Genomic DNA, 19,150 nt, shown 5'->3' with positions numbered 1-19,150 from the left:
ATTTTATTATTCTTGTTATTCCAGAATAGGATATGTGGAGGCTATGGAAGGCTTACATCCTGATGGTGTTTTTAGACTACAGATGTTTAAAGGAGGTATTTATTGGGTGAACCGGTAATTGCATTTCTTTCATGTTTTTCCTGTTTTTGTTTCTATATACAGTACATACCAAAATGGTTAGTGTTATAAGGCTTGCAGTTCAATTTAAATTAACTTGTGTGTGAATGTACTAAACTGACTTAACTTGAAACCCCACTGAACAGATAACTTTATTTTACTTTCTATCTCCATATGGACTTTTCCAAACATGCTTTTGACTGATTCTAACTGTTCATTAGAATCTGTAAAAGAGGGCCCAACATTTCAAGATGTGTGTGTATGGAGTCAGCCACTCCTGAAGAGGACGCTGTAGCATTAAAGGCCAGCAGAGAGGAGACAGATTGTAAATACTGTAAGAAATACTGTGAAAATCTGACTGTACAGTGATCCTCCACACTTCTGGGAGAGTAATTTAACATGTCAGTAAATATTTCCATTAAAAAAAACAATGTCTGAAGAAAAATCAGTTGTGTATTCGTGTTATGGAAAGAACACTTGTATGGCAGCTATTCAGTTTCTATACCTAACAGACTTTTCTAATAGTATTTTTGAACAATAGCCACTCTCTGTTACACTGCTGGTGATGGTTTAACCTTGGTGGGGGGTAATAAGCTTTGACTTCACCACTCTAGTTTCCTGTGACCAGGCTCTCTGCCTCTGGTCTCTGGCAGCTGACCTGGCTCTCTTGCCCTGAGATGGGGAAGGAAGTAAGACAGCCAGGGGGGCTCCACTACGGAGGATATCCTCTACTAAAAACAACGCTGCAGCATCCTCACACACTACTGATGAGCATACAAACACTGACTCATGTTCCAACATCCTCTAGTAAAGTGGCCTCTCACTGCCCTCAAGACTACAGAGAGTGTCCTTTATAGCTAATGTCTATACAGTTGGTCAAGTAATTTGGCATTATGACTGATCTAGCATAACTAGAAGTTGCCTTCTAGTTTTACTATAGCCGGCTGATAGTTTGAAATCCTAAATGGCTGAATGAGGCGTCCCATGATGACTGGGTGGTTACCATAACGACTGGGTTGGAAAGTCACTGTGGTAACTTCCTTTGGGAGTCCGTGGTACAAACTCATTACTGGAATGCACTCCTGTGGGAAACAGCACAGGTGATTTCATCTGAGTAAGCAAAGGTGTACACACACAGAAAAATAACTTGGGCACAAATATAACCAATTTATTATTTTCTAAAAACAAACCACAACTTGGAAAATGTACACCTTTAAATTACACAGGCTCTTATAAACAAAATAAAGTCCATCTATATTTACATCAGCAGGTGTGACAACTCTTTCTCTGGGTTTTTCTGTAATTAGATAAAAAGGTTCCTCTGATATTTGTCTATGTACACAGTCCCAGCCTCTCCTAACAGTGCCATCCCCTTGGTTCTGGGTAGAAGTTGTCAGTAGCCACAGACCTAGGATCAGTCTACCCTATCCACATCCTAGCCTTAACATTTACCGGTGTAAATGTAAAACTGACCATAGATCAGTGTCCAAGTGCAACTTCATACTACAGTACTCCCCAATCAAGACCAAAGGTTTTACTGCAGTGTGACGGCAACTAACCACAGGCTTGCCTCTCTGTTAACATGGAGATTATACCAGAAATCTAACGTCTAACCCCTCTCTTCTGTACAGTACATTGTGATGAAGGCTGCATCCCAATAGTCTAAAGTGGCTTCCTACATCTTCACTGATCTGATTAAGGAAAGGAGAGGATGCGACGTAGGACTATTGAGATGGATCCCTGTTTGTGAAGCCAAATGGCCCTACAGTGACTTCTGACTGCAGTACATGGACAGAGAAACAGCTGTGGTCAAGACAAGAGGCCAGGATGTCAGGGTAGACACAAGGTGTTCAGGCCAACCTTTGAGTTCAATACCCACACGCATACACTAATAAACACATTTGTAAAACATTTTGTGACGAGTACATTGTAAACCCGGGTCCAAAATAAATTGATTGAAAGATACACACACACACTTACATACAGCTTGTACAGAGAATAGAGAAGGAATAGATGAATCTAGAATAAGGGCTTGGAGGGGGTTCCTTAAACAGTTATCCTCATTACACTAGATGTAACTGCTGATAGACTATTTGTATCTCAATAACTGTGAAACATTGGGTGCATCTCGATAATGTAAAGGTAATTCCTCGTCTCCCCTACTCCACTTCAACTGATGTAAAATAACTTGACAAGTGAAAACCTCTCGCAGGAGGAATCTCCCCTATTGCTTTTACTTATCCTATGTTTTGTTGTCAGTGCATATGAAGGAGAGGATTTGAGGCGAGAAAGCCACTTTAGACTATTTAGGTGCAGCCTATGGGTCTGTTTTGGAAAGGAGATGAGGGTTGAGTGCAAGTGCATTCTGACAGAGTGTACTCTGACAGAGTGCACCTATGCTTGACCAGTGCATTGGCTAATAATGGGATTATTCAACCTCTATCACCAAAGACCAGGTCATGTGTAATAATTGAAAATAAAAAATTAAATAAAACATTGGTATTTCTATTCATTTCTAGTGATAGTAATGTGGGATATTTCATGATGTTGTGCCCATCCCAAACAGCAGAGGGCAGCACTCCTTCAGAATCACAATCAGATCTCCATAACACTGTCAGATATTTTTCATACCCTGGCCTTGATGTTTCAGGTTTATAAGGATAGGGTCATCTGATATTGATCTGTGCTTAAGGGAAACATCTATGTCAATGCCTGTAGGTGACAATGGACTGCCAGTCTAATCCAGTCAATCTCAACTCATTCCACATTGTAAATGTCCGCTACACATTGTGAATGTGACGGTTATCACTAGCTACACTCCTACCCTGTTGATAGGGTACGTAGCAGCAACATGAATAGCCCAATATCTGATATAATCTATGACCAATGGTCTTTTAGATTCAGCTGCCAGATTCATGTGTAAATGACACATACCTTTAATGTTGTAACAAACAACTGTCTCATAGTAACCGTAACCTGTCCAGCCAGTCAGAGAAGGATGGGCTCCTCCTCAAGGAGATTCCCCTGCTAGTCTAGCCCTAGGCTTGCCCTATTGGGGATTTCATTGTTTGATTGTGAACTATAGGGGAGAATGGGAAAGGTTTGACATGTAGGGCTGAATAACAGATACTGGTGGGCCTACAGCAGATTACCAACAACTAACGTCTGGGATGACAACATCCATTTGGAGAAATAAACATACACAGATGGGGCTGGTGTGTGTCTCTCTGTGCGTGTTTGATCCATGTCCGATTGTATTATTTTACAAGGGTGGGGCTTTTACTATAGTCTATTTACCATCTCTTGACACTCACTGATCTAAAAGTGAGGACTATTAGTTTAGACCCCAGTCTTCTGTGACCAGATCAGTGATTAGATAAAGAATGGGATTCATCTTAAGAGTGTTGGGACAGACGCAGGCTCTGCTGACATGGTCATATGACACACTTGATATGGTCCAAGATCCCCTTCTCCACATAGACACACCCCTTTTCATTCACTTCTCTACACACACACCTCTCGCTCTCTCTCTCAGTCAGTGAGGAGCACTAGCTCTCCCTCACTTCTCTCTCCTCTGTCGCTCTCCTCCCCCTCACTGTACGGCGGTCTCTCTTTCTCCCTCTCTCTGGGGAGAGGAGTGGGCGTGGCCTGTCCCTCAGGTCTGCAAATAGGCGGAGCCTCCAGCCCTCGCGGCAGGTAGTGCTCCAATAGCGCGGGGTGGAATGGCACCGTTGGCATGGAGACTGCCCCACCGCCACCTGGGTATTGGCCCTCGCCGGGGGCGTAGTGCAGCTGCTGCGGCTCTGATTGGCTGAAAGACAGGAAGAGATGGGACATTGGTGGTGTAACGTACGCCCAAATCATTGTCTAAATCTGAAAAGACTGGATAGGCGTTTGCCCTGAGACATGGCTGTATGTAGGAGTCTACCACCATGTCTCAGGACAAGTCCATACCCAGAGAAGAGGACTGTTAACAAACCACTAAAAGCTGCTGCTACTCAAGTACAATTTTACAGTCATATAGAACAATAGAGTAGAGTTTTATTCACTATGAGAGACTAACATAACCAGCTGTAGCCCTGCACTTCTATTTAACCACAGTGGGTTTGTTTGTGTTCTTACAGAAAAAGCATGTGGGAAGGGAAGAGAGTTTATTGTTTAATTTCACTAAGAGCTCTCTGGATAATAGCAACTCTGGTTCTCTTCACGGTCAGGGCCACACTAACAGAACATCAGTGTGTTACCTGTGTGGGTATGGCCCCCTCTGCTCCTGTCTCCGGTTCTTCATCATGGCTTTGTACTCGCCCACCCTGAGTCTCCGTCCCTCCACGATGCAGGTGCGTTTGGGGCGGGGCTTGTACTTGTAGTCGGGGTAACGCTCCAGGTGCTGTCGGCTCAGCCTGGCCTGCTCCTCATAGTAGGGCTGCTTCTCCTGGTTAGACATAGACTTCCATCTAGTTCCTGGAGGGAGGGAGACAATGTCAGACTAAAGAACAGAGGACTTTGTGTGTGAAAGAGTACATCTGCTTCTCCTAGTTGGACATAGACTTCCAGTGACCTACAGAGAAAGGGGTTGGCTATGTTAGATGAGGAGGGAGGGAGCAATAGCTTGAGTGTCTCCAGCGCTCCACAATGGAATGGAATGGAATGTGAGTGTTTGGTCAGAGGAAAGGGGTGCGGGGCAGTGTGTGTGTGTGGACGGACGGACGGACGGACGGACGGACGGACGGGGGGGGAGTGGTAGGAGGTTCCTGTCTCCAGGGGAAGCAGGTGGCAGATCGTGGCCTCGCATGCCCTACTGTGCCAGGACTACAGCAGGTGACACACAAACACTTACAGTGCACATTGATTGACGTGTCATTAATCCCAAAGGAGCAATTTGTGCATGCTTTATGTCCCCCTGTGTGTGTGCATGTGTGTGTGTGGACTCACCCAGTATCTTGCTGATGGAGGAGTTGTGCATGTCAGGGAAGGCCTGTAGTATACGTCGCCTCTCGTCTTTGGCCCAGACCATGAAGGCGTTCATGGGCCTCTTGATGTGGACGGAGGAGGGGGGGCCGCGAACCTCCGCGAACACCCCCACACTAGGAGCAGATAGGGGGCCTGCAGGAGGGGAAGAGGATGGTGGGACAGCCAGTCAGTGGCCAACAAAACATCTACTTTCCCTCAACTTCACTGGTAAAACAATAGGAAAGGTGAAAACAAATACCGGACAAGCATCATCCATGTTGTATTCACCTGCTCTGGGTTTTGTGTTTTCAGATCAGTGTAAAGGAGGAGACGAGGAAATTAAACCTCTCTAGACTACTGTGATGCTTGCCCACTACCATCTAAACCATGTGTTATTTTTGATCAGGTAGTGTTGGGGGGCCTAATAATAATAACTTTATTTGTATAGTGCTTTCAATACAAGTTAACGAAGTGCTTCACACACAAAATAATAACTAACAAAGACAGGAGAAAATAATTTAAAGATGAAATCGGCCTACCCTCAGAGTCGCTGCTGTGGTGGTCCTCGTTGGTTTGGAGGGTCTGTCCATCCTCCCCACGGTCTGGGTGTGGCAGCCTGTTGCTGTGTCCAGCCACCTTATACTCCTACACAGAGACAGAGAGAGTTACACACACCCATCTGACACACACAGGCCTACACCTTAACACTTAGGTAAACAGAAGAAGGATGGGATTTTAATGTTGCTGCAGTTAAACAGGCCTGAAGAGAGCATTTAACATTATCTGTGTGTATGTGTGTGCATGCGTGAGTAGCTATGTTTCCATTAACTTGTCCAGTGACTTTTTGTCGACATTTAGAAAGTGCGCATAGAAAATAAATGTGACAATATTGCCTGCTATGGTGCGTTTCCATTTAACTATCTTGTTTCAATAAAAAAAAGCTGGACGTAATGACGTCACACCAAAAAACAACAACATACAGTGTCAAATAAAAATGAAATGGTTGAAGTGTTTCCATTACCCTTTTAGGCAAATTGCGCATTAATAAAAAGCCTGTATGCCCTCACCTACAGTGCCTTCAGAAAGTATTCACCCCCTTGACTTTTTCAATTTTGTTGTGTTACAGCCTGAATTTAAAATGAGATTTTGTGTCACTGGCATACACACAATATCTCATAATGTCAAAGTAGAATTATGTTTTTTGACATTTTTACTATCATTAAAAAAGCTGAAATGTCTTATGTCAATAAGTATTCAACCCCTTTGCTATGGCAAGCCTAAATAAGTTCACTAGTAAAAATGTGCTTAACAAGTCACCCAGGGCGGCAGGTAGCCTAGCGGTTAAGAGCATTGGGCCAGTAACCGAAAGGTCGCTAGTTTGAATCCCTGAAGCGGCAAGGTGGGAAAAACCTGCCTTTCTCCCCTTGAGCAAGGCGGTTATCCCCCAACAACAACTGCTCGCCAGGTGTTGATTAAGGCAGCTCCCCCGCACCTCTCTCATTCAGAGGGGTTGGGTTAAATGTGGAAGACACCCTGTAGCTCAGTTGGTAGAGCAACGCCAGGGTTATGGGTTCGTTTCCCACGGGGGGCCAGTATGAAAATGCACTCACTAACTGTAAGTCGCTCTGGATAAGAGCGTCTGCTAAATGACTAAAATGTAAAATGTAAAATTACGGTTGAATGCATTCAGTTGTGCATCCTTCCTCACATAATAAGTTGCATGGACTCACTGTGTGCAATAATAGTGTTTAACATTATTTTTAAATGACTACCTCATCACTGTACCCCACACATACTATTAACTGTGACTCAGTCGAGCAGTGAATTTCAAAAACAGATAAGACCAGGGAGGTTTTCCAATACTTCGCAAAGAAGGGTACCTATTGTTAGATGGGTAAAAAAACAAAAAAACAGACATTGAATATCCCTTTGAGCATGGTGAAGTTATTAATTACACTTTGGATGGTGTATCAATACACCCAGTCACTACAAAGATACAGGTGTCCTTCCTAACTCAGTTGACAGAGAGGAATGAAACCGGTCTGGGATTTCACCATGAGGCCAATGGTGACTTTAAAACAGTTACAGAGTTTAATGGCTGTGATAGGAGAAAACTGAGAATGGATCAACAACATTGTGGTTACTCCACAATACTAACCTAAATGACAGAGTGAAAAGAAGGAAGCCTGTACAGAATATAAATATTCCAAAACATGCATCCTGTTTGCAATAAGGCACTAAAGTAAAACTGCCAAAAATGTGGCAAAGAAATTAACTTTATGTCCTGAATACAAAGCGTTATGTTTGGGGCAAATCCAACACAACACATCGCTGAGTACCACTTCATATTTTCAAGCATGGTGGTGGCTGCATCATATTATGGGTATGCTTGTCAAACGGAATAGAGCTAAACCTGGTTCAGTCTGCTTTCCAACAGACACTGGGAGACAAATTCACATTTCAGCAGGACAATAACCTAAAAAACATGGCCAAATATACACTGGAGTTGCTTACCAAGACGACATTGAATGTTCCCGAGTGGTCAAGTTACAGTTTTGACTTAAAAAATCTGTGGCAAGACTTAAAAAAGGCTGTATAGCAATTATCAACAACCAACTTGACAGAGCTTGAAGAATCTTAAACACACTTTTTATAGTTGAAAAAATAGATTTTGATCACGTACTATATAAACCACGCCCCTCTGCAAACACACCTTCTTCGATGTTGGTTACAAGGCGGTAAGCTACCTTCAAAATCATTCGGCAATCATTATTTATTAGAAAAATACAGTTTCCATCATCATTTGTCGCAATAAAGAAAGTTAGAGAAAATAAAAATCCACCCCTGTTGAATGAATAAAAATCTTGTCTATCTTTGAAAAAATTATCCTATATCTGCCGTTTCCATTACACATGTCGCAATAATTTTTTTGCGACATTGCTTTTGTCTCACAAACCTGGGTCAGTGAGTGAGTGAGTGAGTGAGTGTGTGTGTGTGTGCTTAACAGCACTATTTATGGCCGAGCAGGGAGATGCCTCACATAGCAGCTGGTGTTTAAAGGTCATGAACAGTCAAAATCATGTTTTACATGAAATTGGATGATATTTGGATGAAACCAGATCAAAGTATGATGACAAAAGTATGAAAAATGACTGTTGCTTCTACATTGATAAAGTTTGATCATAACGTTACTGGTCCCCCATGTCAAACACTTGGCTTTAGGAGGCGGGATTAGTAAGGGGATAGGGTGACATCACCCCAACTCTCATTTTAATACACCATTGGTAATATGATATTCTCTTTCCTAATTTAAACAAGTGCTGCATTGTAACCAACATCAGAGAAGACGTGTTTGCAGAGGTGCGTGGTTTATATAGCTAAATAGCTACTCTATTGGTGCCAAAATTTGACTGTATGGTGTCAGTAAATATAATTAAAAGTTTACACTATTCATCTATAGCAAAGATCCTTATATGTTTCCCCTTTCATCTGTGTCTGGTGTTAGCTAGTTACTGGCTAGCTAGGTCTTCAGCCAGCATGGAACAAAAGGGGGGGAAGGGTCGTTCAAAACTCTGACGCAGTTGTCATATCAACACATCCGTCAGTGCTGCCGTGAACCGTATCACACGGGAGATGAAAACATTTTTTTGATGCAATTTCAATGTTGTTTGAGTTGCTTTGTGTATCACCAAATATGCTTGAGATGATTTTACTGCATCACTGCATCCAAGTTGCTTGACATAGGCGTTTCAAAGAACTGTCAGTCAAGGCGAGCTCATGAATATGTGTTCCCAGCACACTCAGCCTGTCTTTTCAAACTTCCTGGTAGTTAGCCATGAAATACAAATTACTTTCTCAACAAACAAAAACATTTCTATCCAAATAAAATATTATGGGTGGTATTTTAGTCGCTCAAAAGGCTATTTTACATGGGAATCAGAATGACTGTTAGGGACCTTTAAAAGGCAGGTCTGTAAATGCAAAGGCAGGAAATAATAGAGTGATGAGGAGGAGAGAATTGTGTTCATGGCCCTGAAAAGGGGAGGAGATGAGGGGTGAAAGAAATGAGGGTGACAAGGACTCTCCCCTATGATGGCACCATATGCTCCACAACAATGACATTGTCACTGCTGAAGAATGGTCCATGAAAAGTCTACATTTAAACCACACTTGGCCGAACTCTGTTTCTATGTCTCTGGAAAGGAGAGGAGGAAGAGGGGTGGAGGAAAGAGAGAAGGCAGAGAGAAGGGGGAGAGGAGGGGAGCGGTGTATTACAGTTGACAAAGGAGAAAGGTGAGTCATCACCATGGTGTTCTAAGAGCACTGTTGTGAGTTTACAGCAGCTGTTGTTCCTGCTGGAGGACATGGCTGAGACATTCTCTGGGAGTGTGTGTGTGTGTGTGTGTGTGTGTGTGTGTGTGTGTGTAGCTGAGACATTCTCCAGTCTATAACAGCCACTGTGAGACGAGTGGCTGTACCCTGGCCCTGAACCCAGCCACAACCCTCAGCCTGCCAGTCTGTCTGTGTTTGTGTGTGATGGGTGTTTAGAGGAGGCTACACACTCCTCCATAAAGAGAGACTGACGAGGACAGGGGTCTGAGAGTGTATGCGTGTCTTTGGACAATGGCTTACCATTCTGGCAGTGCTGTCTCTCTCTCGCTCCCTCTCTCTTCCGCCCGGCCCATGTCTCCGCAGCAGCTGCTGGGCATCATGGATGGCCTGGGTCACCACATCCCCCTCTCCCAGAAATCCTGCAGAGAGAGAGAAGGAGGAGAGAGAGAGAGAGAGAGAAGGCGCTCAGATGGGCAGGGCACCAACAAAGCGTTGCAAATGTTAATATAAAAGAGAGTCAAGATAACAGAGTACACTTATTGCGTCAGAGGGAGAGACAGGAGGGGGGTGATATGCTCTATCAGCGAGTCTAAGTCCTAAAGTCAAAGGGGGAACAGGCTCACACATTCACACACACACACACACACACACACACACACACACACACACACAGAGTGTCAACATGCCTGAAGGTAAGGAATGTAATGAATGGAAGGAGGTATGTAGGTGTTATGTGTGTGTAGCATTTATGTGCGTGTGTGCAGACTGACCCAGGTTAAGTGAGGGTCGTGAGGGGCTGTCTCTATGGTTGTCCCTGGGTCTGTACCCCCCCTGCAGTGTCAATGTGCCCAGCTCAAAGGCATGCGGGCTGGGGCTCTTCCCCATGTCCATCCCCTTGGGCTTGGAGGTTAGGTTCAGAGGCTGGCTGGCTTCCTAAGGGGATGAGAGACAAAAGACTAGACCATCAGGGGTGTGTCAGCACAACACAGAAACACACAAACACAATACACTGCATACTGCTTAAAATACACTGCTTATATTTATACACTGTGTAAATATAACACACACACACACACACACTCAACGTACAGTTCTCATCCATGTCAATACAACAAACACATACACCCAGGTATGAGGTGGGTGTGTATGTGTTCGGGTTATGCATGACAGATTTGGCATCTCACACCTCTGTAGGATTTCTTTAATCTAATCTTTATTTTGTCTGTTCTTTCTCTCTGTCCTCTCTTTCTTCTGTTTAGTGATTTATGTGATGCCCTTTTCCACTTGAGAACCAACAGTGCAGACAGAGCATGCATTGTGCACACAATTGTGAATGGGGTGTGGTATACCAGAAACATCCATTGTTAATTTGGAGTGCATTGTTTTGACAGTGTTTTCAAAGAGATCTCCTAGCCTGTAACTGTCTTAACAGAGCTAGCTTCTTAAGCGTAAATCATAGTCCACAGAAGCTGAGACGTATTAGTCCGGCGTCTCATTGTGACATACAGTGGGGAAAAAAAGTATTTAGTCAGCCACCAATTGTGCAAGTTCTCCCACTTAAAAAGATGAGAGAGGCCTGTAATTTTCATCATAGGTACACGTCAACTATGACAGACAAAAATAGAAAAAAAAATCCAGAAAATCACATTGTAGGATTTTAATGAATTTATTGGCATATGATGGTGGAAAATAAGTATTTGGTCAATAACAAAAGTTTCTCAATACTTTGTTATATACCCTTTGTTGGCAATGACACAGGTCAAACGTTTTCTGTAAGTCTTCACAAGGTTTTCACACACTGTTGCTGGTATTTTGGCCCATTCCTCCATGCAGATCTCCTCTAGAGCAGTGATGTTTTGGGGCTACGCTGGGCAACACAGACTTTCAACTCCCTCCAAATATTTTCTATGGGGTTGAGATCTGGAGACTGGCTAGGCCACTCCAGGACCTTGAAATGCTTCTTACGAAGCCACTCCTTCGTTGCCCGGGCGGTGTGTTTGGGATCATTGTCATGCTGAAAGACCCAGCCACGTTTCATCTTCAATGCCCTTGCTGATGGAAGGAGGGTTTCACTCAAAATCTCACGATACATGGCCCCATTCATTCTTTCCTTTACACGGATCAGTCGTCCTGGTCCCTTTGCAGAAAAACAGCCCCAAAGCATGATGTTTCCAACCCCATGCTTCACAGTAGGTATGGTGTTCTTTGGATGCAACTCAGCATTCTTTGTCCTCCAAACATGACGAGTTGAGTTTTTACCAAAAAGTTATATTTTGGTTTCATCTGACCATATGACATTCTCCCAATCCTCTTCTGGATCATCCAAATGCACTTCAGACGGGCCTGGACATGTACTGGCTTAAGCAGGGGGACACGTCTCGCACTGCAGGATTTGAGTCCCTGGCGGCGTAGTGTGTTAGTGATGGTTGGCTTTGTTACTTTGGTCCCAGCTCTCAGCAGGTCATTCACTAGGTCCCCCCGTGTGGTTCTGGGATTTTTGCTCACCGTTCTTGTGATCATTTTGACCCCACGGGGTGAGATCTTGCATGGAGCCCCAGATCGAGGGAGATTATCAGTGGTCTTGTATGTCTTCCATTTCCTAATAATTGCTCCCACAGTTGATTTCTTCAAACCAAGCTGCTTACCTGTTGCAGATTCAGTCTTCCCAGCCTGGTGCAGGTCTACAATTTTGTTTTTGGTGTCCTTTGACAGCTCTTTGGTCTTGGCCATTGTGAAGTTTGGAGTGTGACTGTTTGAGGTTGTGGACAGGTGTCTTTTATACTGATAACAAGTTCAAACAGGTGCCATTAATACAGGTAACGAGTGGAGGACAGAGGAGCCTCTTAAAGAAGAAGTTACAGGTCTGTGAGAGCCAGAAATCTTGCTTGTTTGTAGGTGACCAAATACTTATTTTCCACCATAATTTGCAAATAAATTCATAAAAAATCCTACAATGGGATTTTCTGGATTTTTTTTTCTCAATTTGTCTGTCATAGTTGACGTGTACCTATGATGAAAATTACAGGCCTCTCTCATCTTTTTAAGTGGGAGAACTTGCACAATTGGTGGCTGACTAAATACTTTTTTGCCCCACTGTAGCTACACAGCTCTGAGACCACCATCCACGGGCCGCACAGCCCGAACGCACACCTCCCCACAATTTCCAACCAACGCGTCTCCCGGTACGCGTCCTCTATTCATTTGAATGTGATGACAGTTGGAGAAACTGCTTGAGCTGTGTGGAGAATTTGAAAAGTATGAAAGCCAACGGTCCAATATTCTAGAACACTACTGTGTGTACACATTTTGGACTATGATAAACCCTTTAGGGCCATACATAGTTCAGGCCTCAGCCACTAACATGAAATTTCCACAAATATACAAGTATATCCATGCTAAAATAAGGCTTGTACCTGTGCAATGTTTGCAGCTGTTATTTTCAGAGGGGAATACAATACAGAAAAGAAAGACATGGAACTGTCTTTATAGAAAAGTAACATTAACATAATGTGCTTTCCTTTTATTTTATATTTTATTCCCTCGGGAAAAGAACAGGTGTAAAGAGTTCATCTGGACATAGGTGTTACTGTATAGTATAGTGTATAGTATAGCCAGTTCCACTGCGTTTTTTAAATTGTTCCCCTCTAATCAGGGACTGATTTAGACCTGGGACACCAGGTGGGTGCAATTAATTATCAGGTAGAACAGAAAAGCAGCAGGCTGCGGACCAGAATCGAATACCCCTGGTATAGTGTATAGTATATTATAAACTGGGTGGTTCGAGCCCTGAATGCTGATTGGCTGACAGCCGTGGTATATCAGACTGTATACCACGGGTATGACAAAACATTTATTTTTACTGCTAATTACTTTGGTAACCCATTTATAAAAGCAATAAGGCACCTCGGGGGTTTGTGGTATATGGCCAATATACCACGGCTAAGGGCTGTATCCAGGCACTCTGCGTTGCGTCGTGCATAAAGAACAGTCCTTAGCCGTGGTATAATTGCCATATACCACACCTCCTCGTACCTTATTGCTTAAGTATAGTATAGAATAGTGTGTAGTATAGTGCAGTGGTTCTCAATCATGGTCCTGAGGACCCAAAGGGGTGCACATTTTTGTTTTTGCCCTAGCACTACACACCTGATTCAAATCAAAGCCTGATGAGGAGTTGATGATTTGAATCAGGTGTGTAGTATTTTTATTTATTATGGATCCCCATTAGCTTCCTGGGGTCCAGCAAAATTAAGGCTGTTATATATTATTTTTAACATTACAATATATTCACAACAGATTTCACAACATATTAAAATGTGCCCTCAGGCCCCTACTCTACTACCACATATCTACAACACAAAATCCATGTGTACGTGTGTGTATAGTGCGTATATTATCGTGTGTTTGTATGCATGTGTCTATGTTTGTGTTGCTTCACAGTCCCCGCTGTTCCATAAGGTGTATTTTTATCAGGTTTTTTTTAAATCTAATTTGACTGCTGGCATGAGTTACTTGATGTGGACTAGAGTTCCATGTAGTCATGGCTCTATGTAGTACTGTGCACCTCCCATAGTCTGTTCTGGACTTGGGGACTGTGAAGAAACCTCTGGTGGCATGTCTTGTGAGGTATACATGGGTGTCCAAGCTGTGTGCAAGTAGTTCAAACAGACAGCTAGGTGCATTCATCATGTCAATACCTCTCACAAATACAAGTAGTGATGAAGTCAATCTCTCCTCCACTTTGAGCCAGGAGAGATTGACATGCATATTATTAATGTTAGCTCTCTGTGTACATCCAAGGGCCAGCCGTGCTGCCCTGTTCTGAGCCAATTGCAATTTTCCTAAGTCCCTCTTTGTGTCACCTGATCACACGATTGTGATCTAGGGCCTGTAGGACCTGCCTTGTTGATAGTGCTGTTAAGAATGCAGAGCAGCCCTTTATTATGGACAGACTTCTCCCCATCCTAGCTACTGTTGTATCAATATGTTTTGACCATGACAGTTTACAATCCAGGGTTACTCCTAGCAGTTTAGTCTCCTCAACTTGCTCAATTTCCACATTATTCATTACAAGATTTAGTTGAGGTTTAGGGTTTACTGAACGATTTGTCCCAAATACAATGCTTTTAGTTTTTGAAATATTTAGGACACCAACGTAATTAGAGCAGTAAAAATAAATGTTTTGTCATACCCGTGGTATACGGTCTGATATACCATGGCTGTCAGCCAATCAGCATTCACGGCTCGAACCACCCAGATTGTAGTATAGTGTAGTGTATAGTATGGTGTATAGTGTAGTGTATAGTGTACAGTATAGTATAGAGTACATTATAGTATACAGTATAGTGTGTGTATAAATCATGCACCGAATACAACAGGTGTAGACATTACAGTGAAATGCTTACTTACAAGCCCATAACCAACAATGCAGTTAAGAAAAAAATAAAAATAGCAAATAATAAAAATAAAATAACAGTAGGGAGGTTATATACAGGGGGTACCGGTACAGAGTCAATGTGCGGGGGCACCGGTGAGTCTTTGATCATTTTTAAGGCCTTCCTCTGATACCGCCTGGTATAGAGGTCCAGGATGGCAGGAAGCTTGGCCCCAGTGATGTACTGGGCCGTACGCACTACCCTCTGTAGTGCCTTGCGGTCGGAGGCCGAGCAGTTGCCATACCAGGCGGTGATGCAACCAGTCAGGATGCTCTCGATGGTGCAGCTGTAGAACTTTTTGAGGATCTGAGGACCCATGCCAAATCTTTTCAGTCTCCTGAGGGGGAATAGGCTTTGTCGTGTCCTCTTCACGACTGTCTTGGTGTGTTTGGACCATGATAGTTTGTTGGTGATGTGGACACCAAGGAACTTGAAGCTCTCAACCTGTTCTACTACAGCCCCGTCGATGAGAATGGGGGCGTGCTTAGTCCACAATCATCTCCTTTGTCTTGAGCACGTTGAGGGAGAGGTTGTTATCCTGGCACCACACGGCCAGGTCTCTGACCTCCTCCCTATAGGCTGTCTCATCATTGTCGGTGATCAGGCCTACCACTGTTGTGTCGTCGGCAAACATAATGATGGTGTTAGAGTCGTGCCTGGCCATGCAGTCATGGGTGAACAGGGAGTACAGGAGGTGACTGAGCACGCACCCCTGAGGGGCCCCCGTGTTGAGGATCAGCGTGGCAGATGTGTTATTACCTACCCTTACCACCTGGGGGCGGCCCGTCAGGAAGTCCAGGATACAGTTGCAGAGGGAGGTGTTTAGTCCCAGGGTCCTTAGCTTAATGATGAGCTTTGAGGGCTCTATGGTGTTGAACGCTGAGCTGTAGTCAATGAATAGCATTCTCACGTAGGTGTTCCTCTTGTCCAGGTGGGAAAGGGCAGTGTGGAGTGCAATAGAGATTGCATCATCTGTGGATCTGTTGGGGCGGTATGCAAATTGGAGTGGGTCTGGGGGTAATGGGATAATGGTGTTGATGTGAGCCATGACCAGCCTTTCAAAGCACTTCATGGCTACAGACATGAGTGCTACGGGTCGGTAGTCATTTAGGCAGGTTATCTTAGTGTTCTTGGGCACAGGGACTATGGTCTGCTTGAAACATGTTGGTATTACAGACTCAGTCAGGGACATGTTGAAAATGTCAGTGAAGACACTTGCCAGTTGGTCAGCGCATGCTCGGAGTACACGTCCTGGTAATCCGTCTGGCCCTGTGGCCTTGTGAATGTTGACCTGCTTAAAAGTCTTACTCACATCAGCTCCAGAGAGCTTGATCACATAGTCATCTGGAACAGCTGATGCTCTCATGCATGCTTCAGTGTTGCTTGCCTCGAAGCGAGCATAGAAGTGATTTAGCTCGTCTGGTAGGCTTGTGTCACTGGGCAGCTCGCGGCTGTGCTTCCCTTTGTAGTCTGTAATAGTTTGCAAGCCCTGCCACATCCGACGAGCGTCAGAGCCAGTGTAGTACGATTTAATCTTAGTCCTGTATTGACTCTTTGCCTGTTTGATGGCTCGTCGGAGGGCATAGCGGGATTTCTTATAAGCTTCCGGGTTAGAGTCCCGCTCCTTGAAGGTGGCAGCTCTACCCTTTAGCTCAGTGCGGATGTTGCCTGTAATCCATGGCTTCTGGTTGGGGTATGTACGTACGGTCACTGTGGGGACGACGTCATCGATGCACTTATTGATGAAGTCAGTGACTGATGTGGTGTACTCCTCAATGCTATCGGAAGAATCCCGGAACATATTCCAGTCTGTGCTAGCAAAACAGTCCTGTAGCTTAGCATCTGCGTCATCTGACCACTTCCTTATTAACCGAGTCACTGGTGCTTCCTGCTTTAGTTTTTGCTTATAAGCAGGAATCAGGAGGATAGAGTTATGGTCAGATTTGCCAAATGGAGGGCAAGGGAGAGCTTTGTACGCGTCTCTGTGTGTAGAGTAAAGGTGGTCTAGAGTTTTTTTCCCTGTGGTTGCACATTTAACATGCTGGTAGAAATTAGGTAGAACGGATTTAAATTTCCCAGCATTAAAGTCCCCGGCCACTAGGAGCGCTGCCTCTGGATGAGCGTTTTCCTGTTTACTTATGTCCTTATACAGCTCATTGAGTGCAATCTTAGCGCCTGCATCGGTTTGTGGTGGTAAATAGACAGCTACGAAAAATATAGATGAAAACTCTCTTGGTAAATAGTGTGGTCTACAGCTTACCATGAGATACTCTACCTCAGACGAGTAAAACCTTGAGACTTACTTAGTATTAGATTTTATGCACCAGCTGTTGTTTACAAATATACACAGACCGCCACCCCTTGTCTTACCGGAGTCAGCCGTTCTATCCTGCCGATGTAGCGTATATCCCGCCAGCTGTATCTTCTCCATGTCGTCGTTCAGCCACGACTCGGTGAAACATAAGATATTACAGTTTTTAATGTCCCGTTGGTAGGATAACCGTAATCTTAGGTCGTCTAATTTATTTTCCAATGATTGAACATTGGCTAATAGGATTGATAGAAGAGGCAGTTTACTCGCTCGCCGTCGGATCCTTACAAGGCACCCCGACCTACGTCCACGATATCGCCGTCACTTTCTCATGCGAATGACAGGGATTTGGGCCTTGTTGGGTGTCTGTAGGATAACCTTCGCGTCCGATTCGTTGAAGAAAAACTCTTTGTCCAATACGAGGTGAGTAATCGCTGTCCTGATATCCAGAAGCTCTTTTTGGTCATAAGAGACGGTGGCAGAAACATTATGTACATAATAAATGACAAATAATGCGAAAAAACTTACATAATAGTACAATTGGTTAGAGGGCTGTAAAACGGCTGCCATCTTCTTCGGCGGCATTTTCTCCATACCACCAGAGGGTGAAGGGGGACCCGTACCAGTGTATAGTTTACAGTATGGTGTATAGTATACAGTATAGTATACAGTATAGTGTAGTGTATAGTGTACAGTATAGTGTATAGTGATAAAATAATATATGCCATTTAGCAGACGCTTTTATACAAAGCGTCTTACAGTCATGCGTGTCTTCATTTTACGTATGGGTGGTCCCGGGAATCAAACCCACTACCCTGGCGTTACAAGAGCCATGCTCTACCAACTGAGCTACAAAGGACCAGTATACAGTGGGGAAAAAAGTATTTAGTCAGCCACCAATTGTGCAAGTTCTCCCACTTAAAAAGATGAGAGAGGCCTGTAATTTTCATCATAGGTACACGTAAACTATGACAGACAAAATAAGATTTTTTTTCTCCAGAAAATCACATTGTAGGATTTTTAATGAATTTATTAGCAAATTATGGTGGAAAATAAGTATTTGGTCAATAACAAAAGTTTCTCAATACTTTGTTATATACCCTTTGTTGGCAATGACACAGGTCAAACGTTTTCTGTAAGTCTTCACAAGGTTTTCACACACTGTTGCTGGTATTTTGGCCCATTCCTCCATGCAGATCTCCTCTAGAGCAGTGATGTTTTGGGGCTGTCGCTGGGCAACACGGACTTTCAACTCCCTCCAAATATTTTCTATGGGGTTGAGATCTGGAGACTGGCTAGGCCACTCCAGGACCTTGAAATGCTTCTTACGAAGCCACTCCTTCGTTGCCCGGGTGGTGTGTTTGGGATCATTGTCATGCTGAAAGACCCAGCCACGTTTCATCTTCAAAGCCCTTGCTGATGGAAGGAGGTTTTCACTCAAAATCTCACGATACATGGCCCCATTAATTCTTTCCTTTACACGGTTCAGTCGTCCTGGACCCTTTGCAGAAAAACAGCCCCAAAGCATGATGTTTCCACCCCCATGCTTCACAGTAGGTATGGTGTTCTTTGGATGCAACTCAGCATTCTTTGTCCTCCAAACACGACAAGTTGAGTTTTTACCAAAAAGTTATATTTTGGTTTCATCTGACCATATGACATTCTCCCAATCCTCTTCTGGATCATCCAAATGCACTCTAGCAAACTTCAGACGGGCCTGGACATGTACTGGCTTAAGCAGGGGGACACGTCTGGCACTGCAGGATTTGAGTCCCTGGCGGCGTAGTGTGTTACTGATGGTAGGCTTTGTTACTTTGGTCCCAGCTCTCTGCAGGTCATTCACTAGGTCCCCCCGTGTGGTTCTGGGATTTTTGCTCACCGTTCTTGTGATCATTTTGACCCCACGGGGTGAGATCTTGCGTGGAGCCCCAGATCGAGGGAGATTATCAGTGGTCTTGTATGTCTTCCATTTCCTAATAATTGCTCCCACAGTTGATTTCTTCAA

At 44.0% G+C, this 19,150-nt stretch overlaps 1 protein-coding gene across 5 annotated transcripts in view; it reads right to left on the bottom strand.

Moving 5' to 3' along the window:
- Positions 1–1,260: 1,260 nt before the first annotated feature.
- The window catches only part of LOC121577680 (transcription factor SOX-13), a 59,977-nt gene continuing 42,087 nt past the window's right edge, over positions 1,261–19,150 (bottom strand). For all 5 annotated transcript variants that reach the window (XM_041891454.2, XM_041891456.2, XM_041891453.2 and 2 more), the window contains 6 exons: positions 10,170–10,332; positions 9,700–9,818; positions 5,607–5,712; positions 5,050–5,220; positions 4,362–4,578; positions 1,261–3,928 (listed from right to left, as the gene is read on the bottom strand). In XM_041891454.2, the coding sequence (XP_041747388.1) occupies positions 3,649–3,928; positions 4,362–4,578; positions 5,050–5,220; positions 5,607–5,712; positions 9,700–9,818; positions 10,170–10,332 (1,056 nt within the window). In that variant the 3' untranslated portion in view covers positions 1,261–3,648. The remainder of the gene's footprint in view (positions 3,929–4,361; positions 4,579–5,049; positions 5,221–5,606; positions 5,713–9,699; positions 9,819–10,169; positions 10,333–19,150) is intronic.

The sequence above is a fragment of the Coregonus clupeaformis genome, chromosome 12 (genome assembly GCF_020615455.1).
Source record: "Coregonus clupeaformis isolate EN_2021a chromosome 12, ASM2061545v1, whole genome shotgun sequence".
Taxonomy (NCBI): Eukaryota; Metazoa; Chordata; class Actinopteri; order Salmoniformes; family Salmonidae; genus Coregonus; species Coregonus clupeaformis.
The sequence above is the reverse complement of the archived record's forward strand: the minus strand, read 5'-3'. Positions and strand labels throughout refer to the sequence as shown.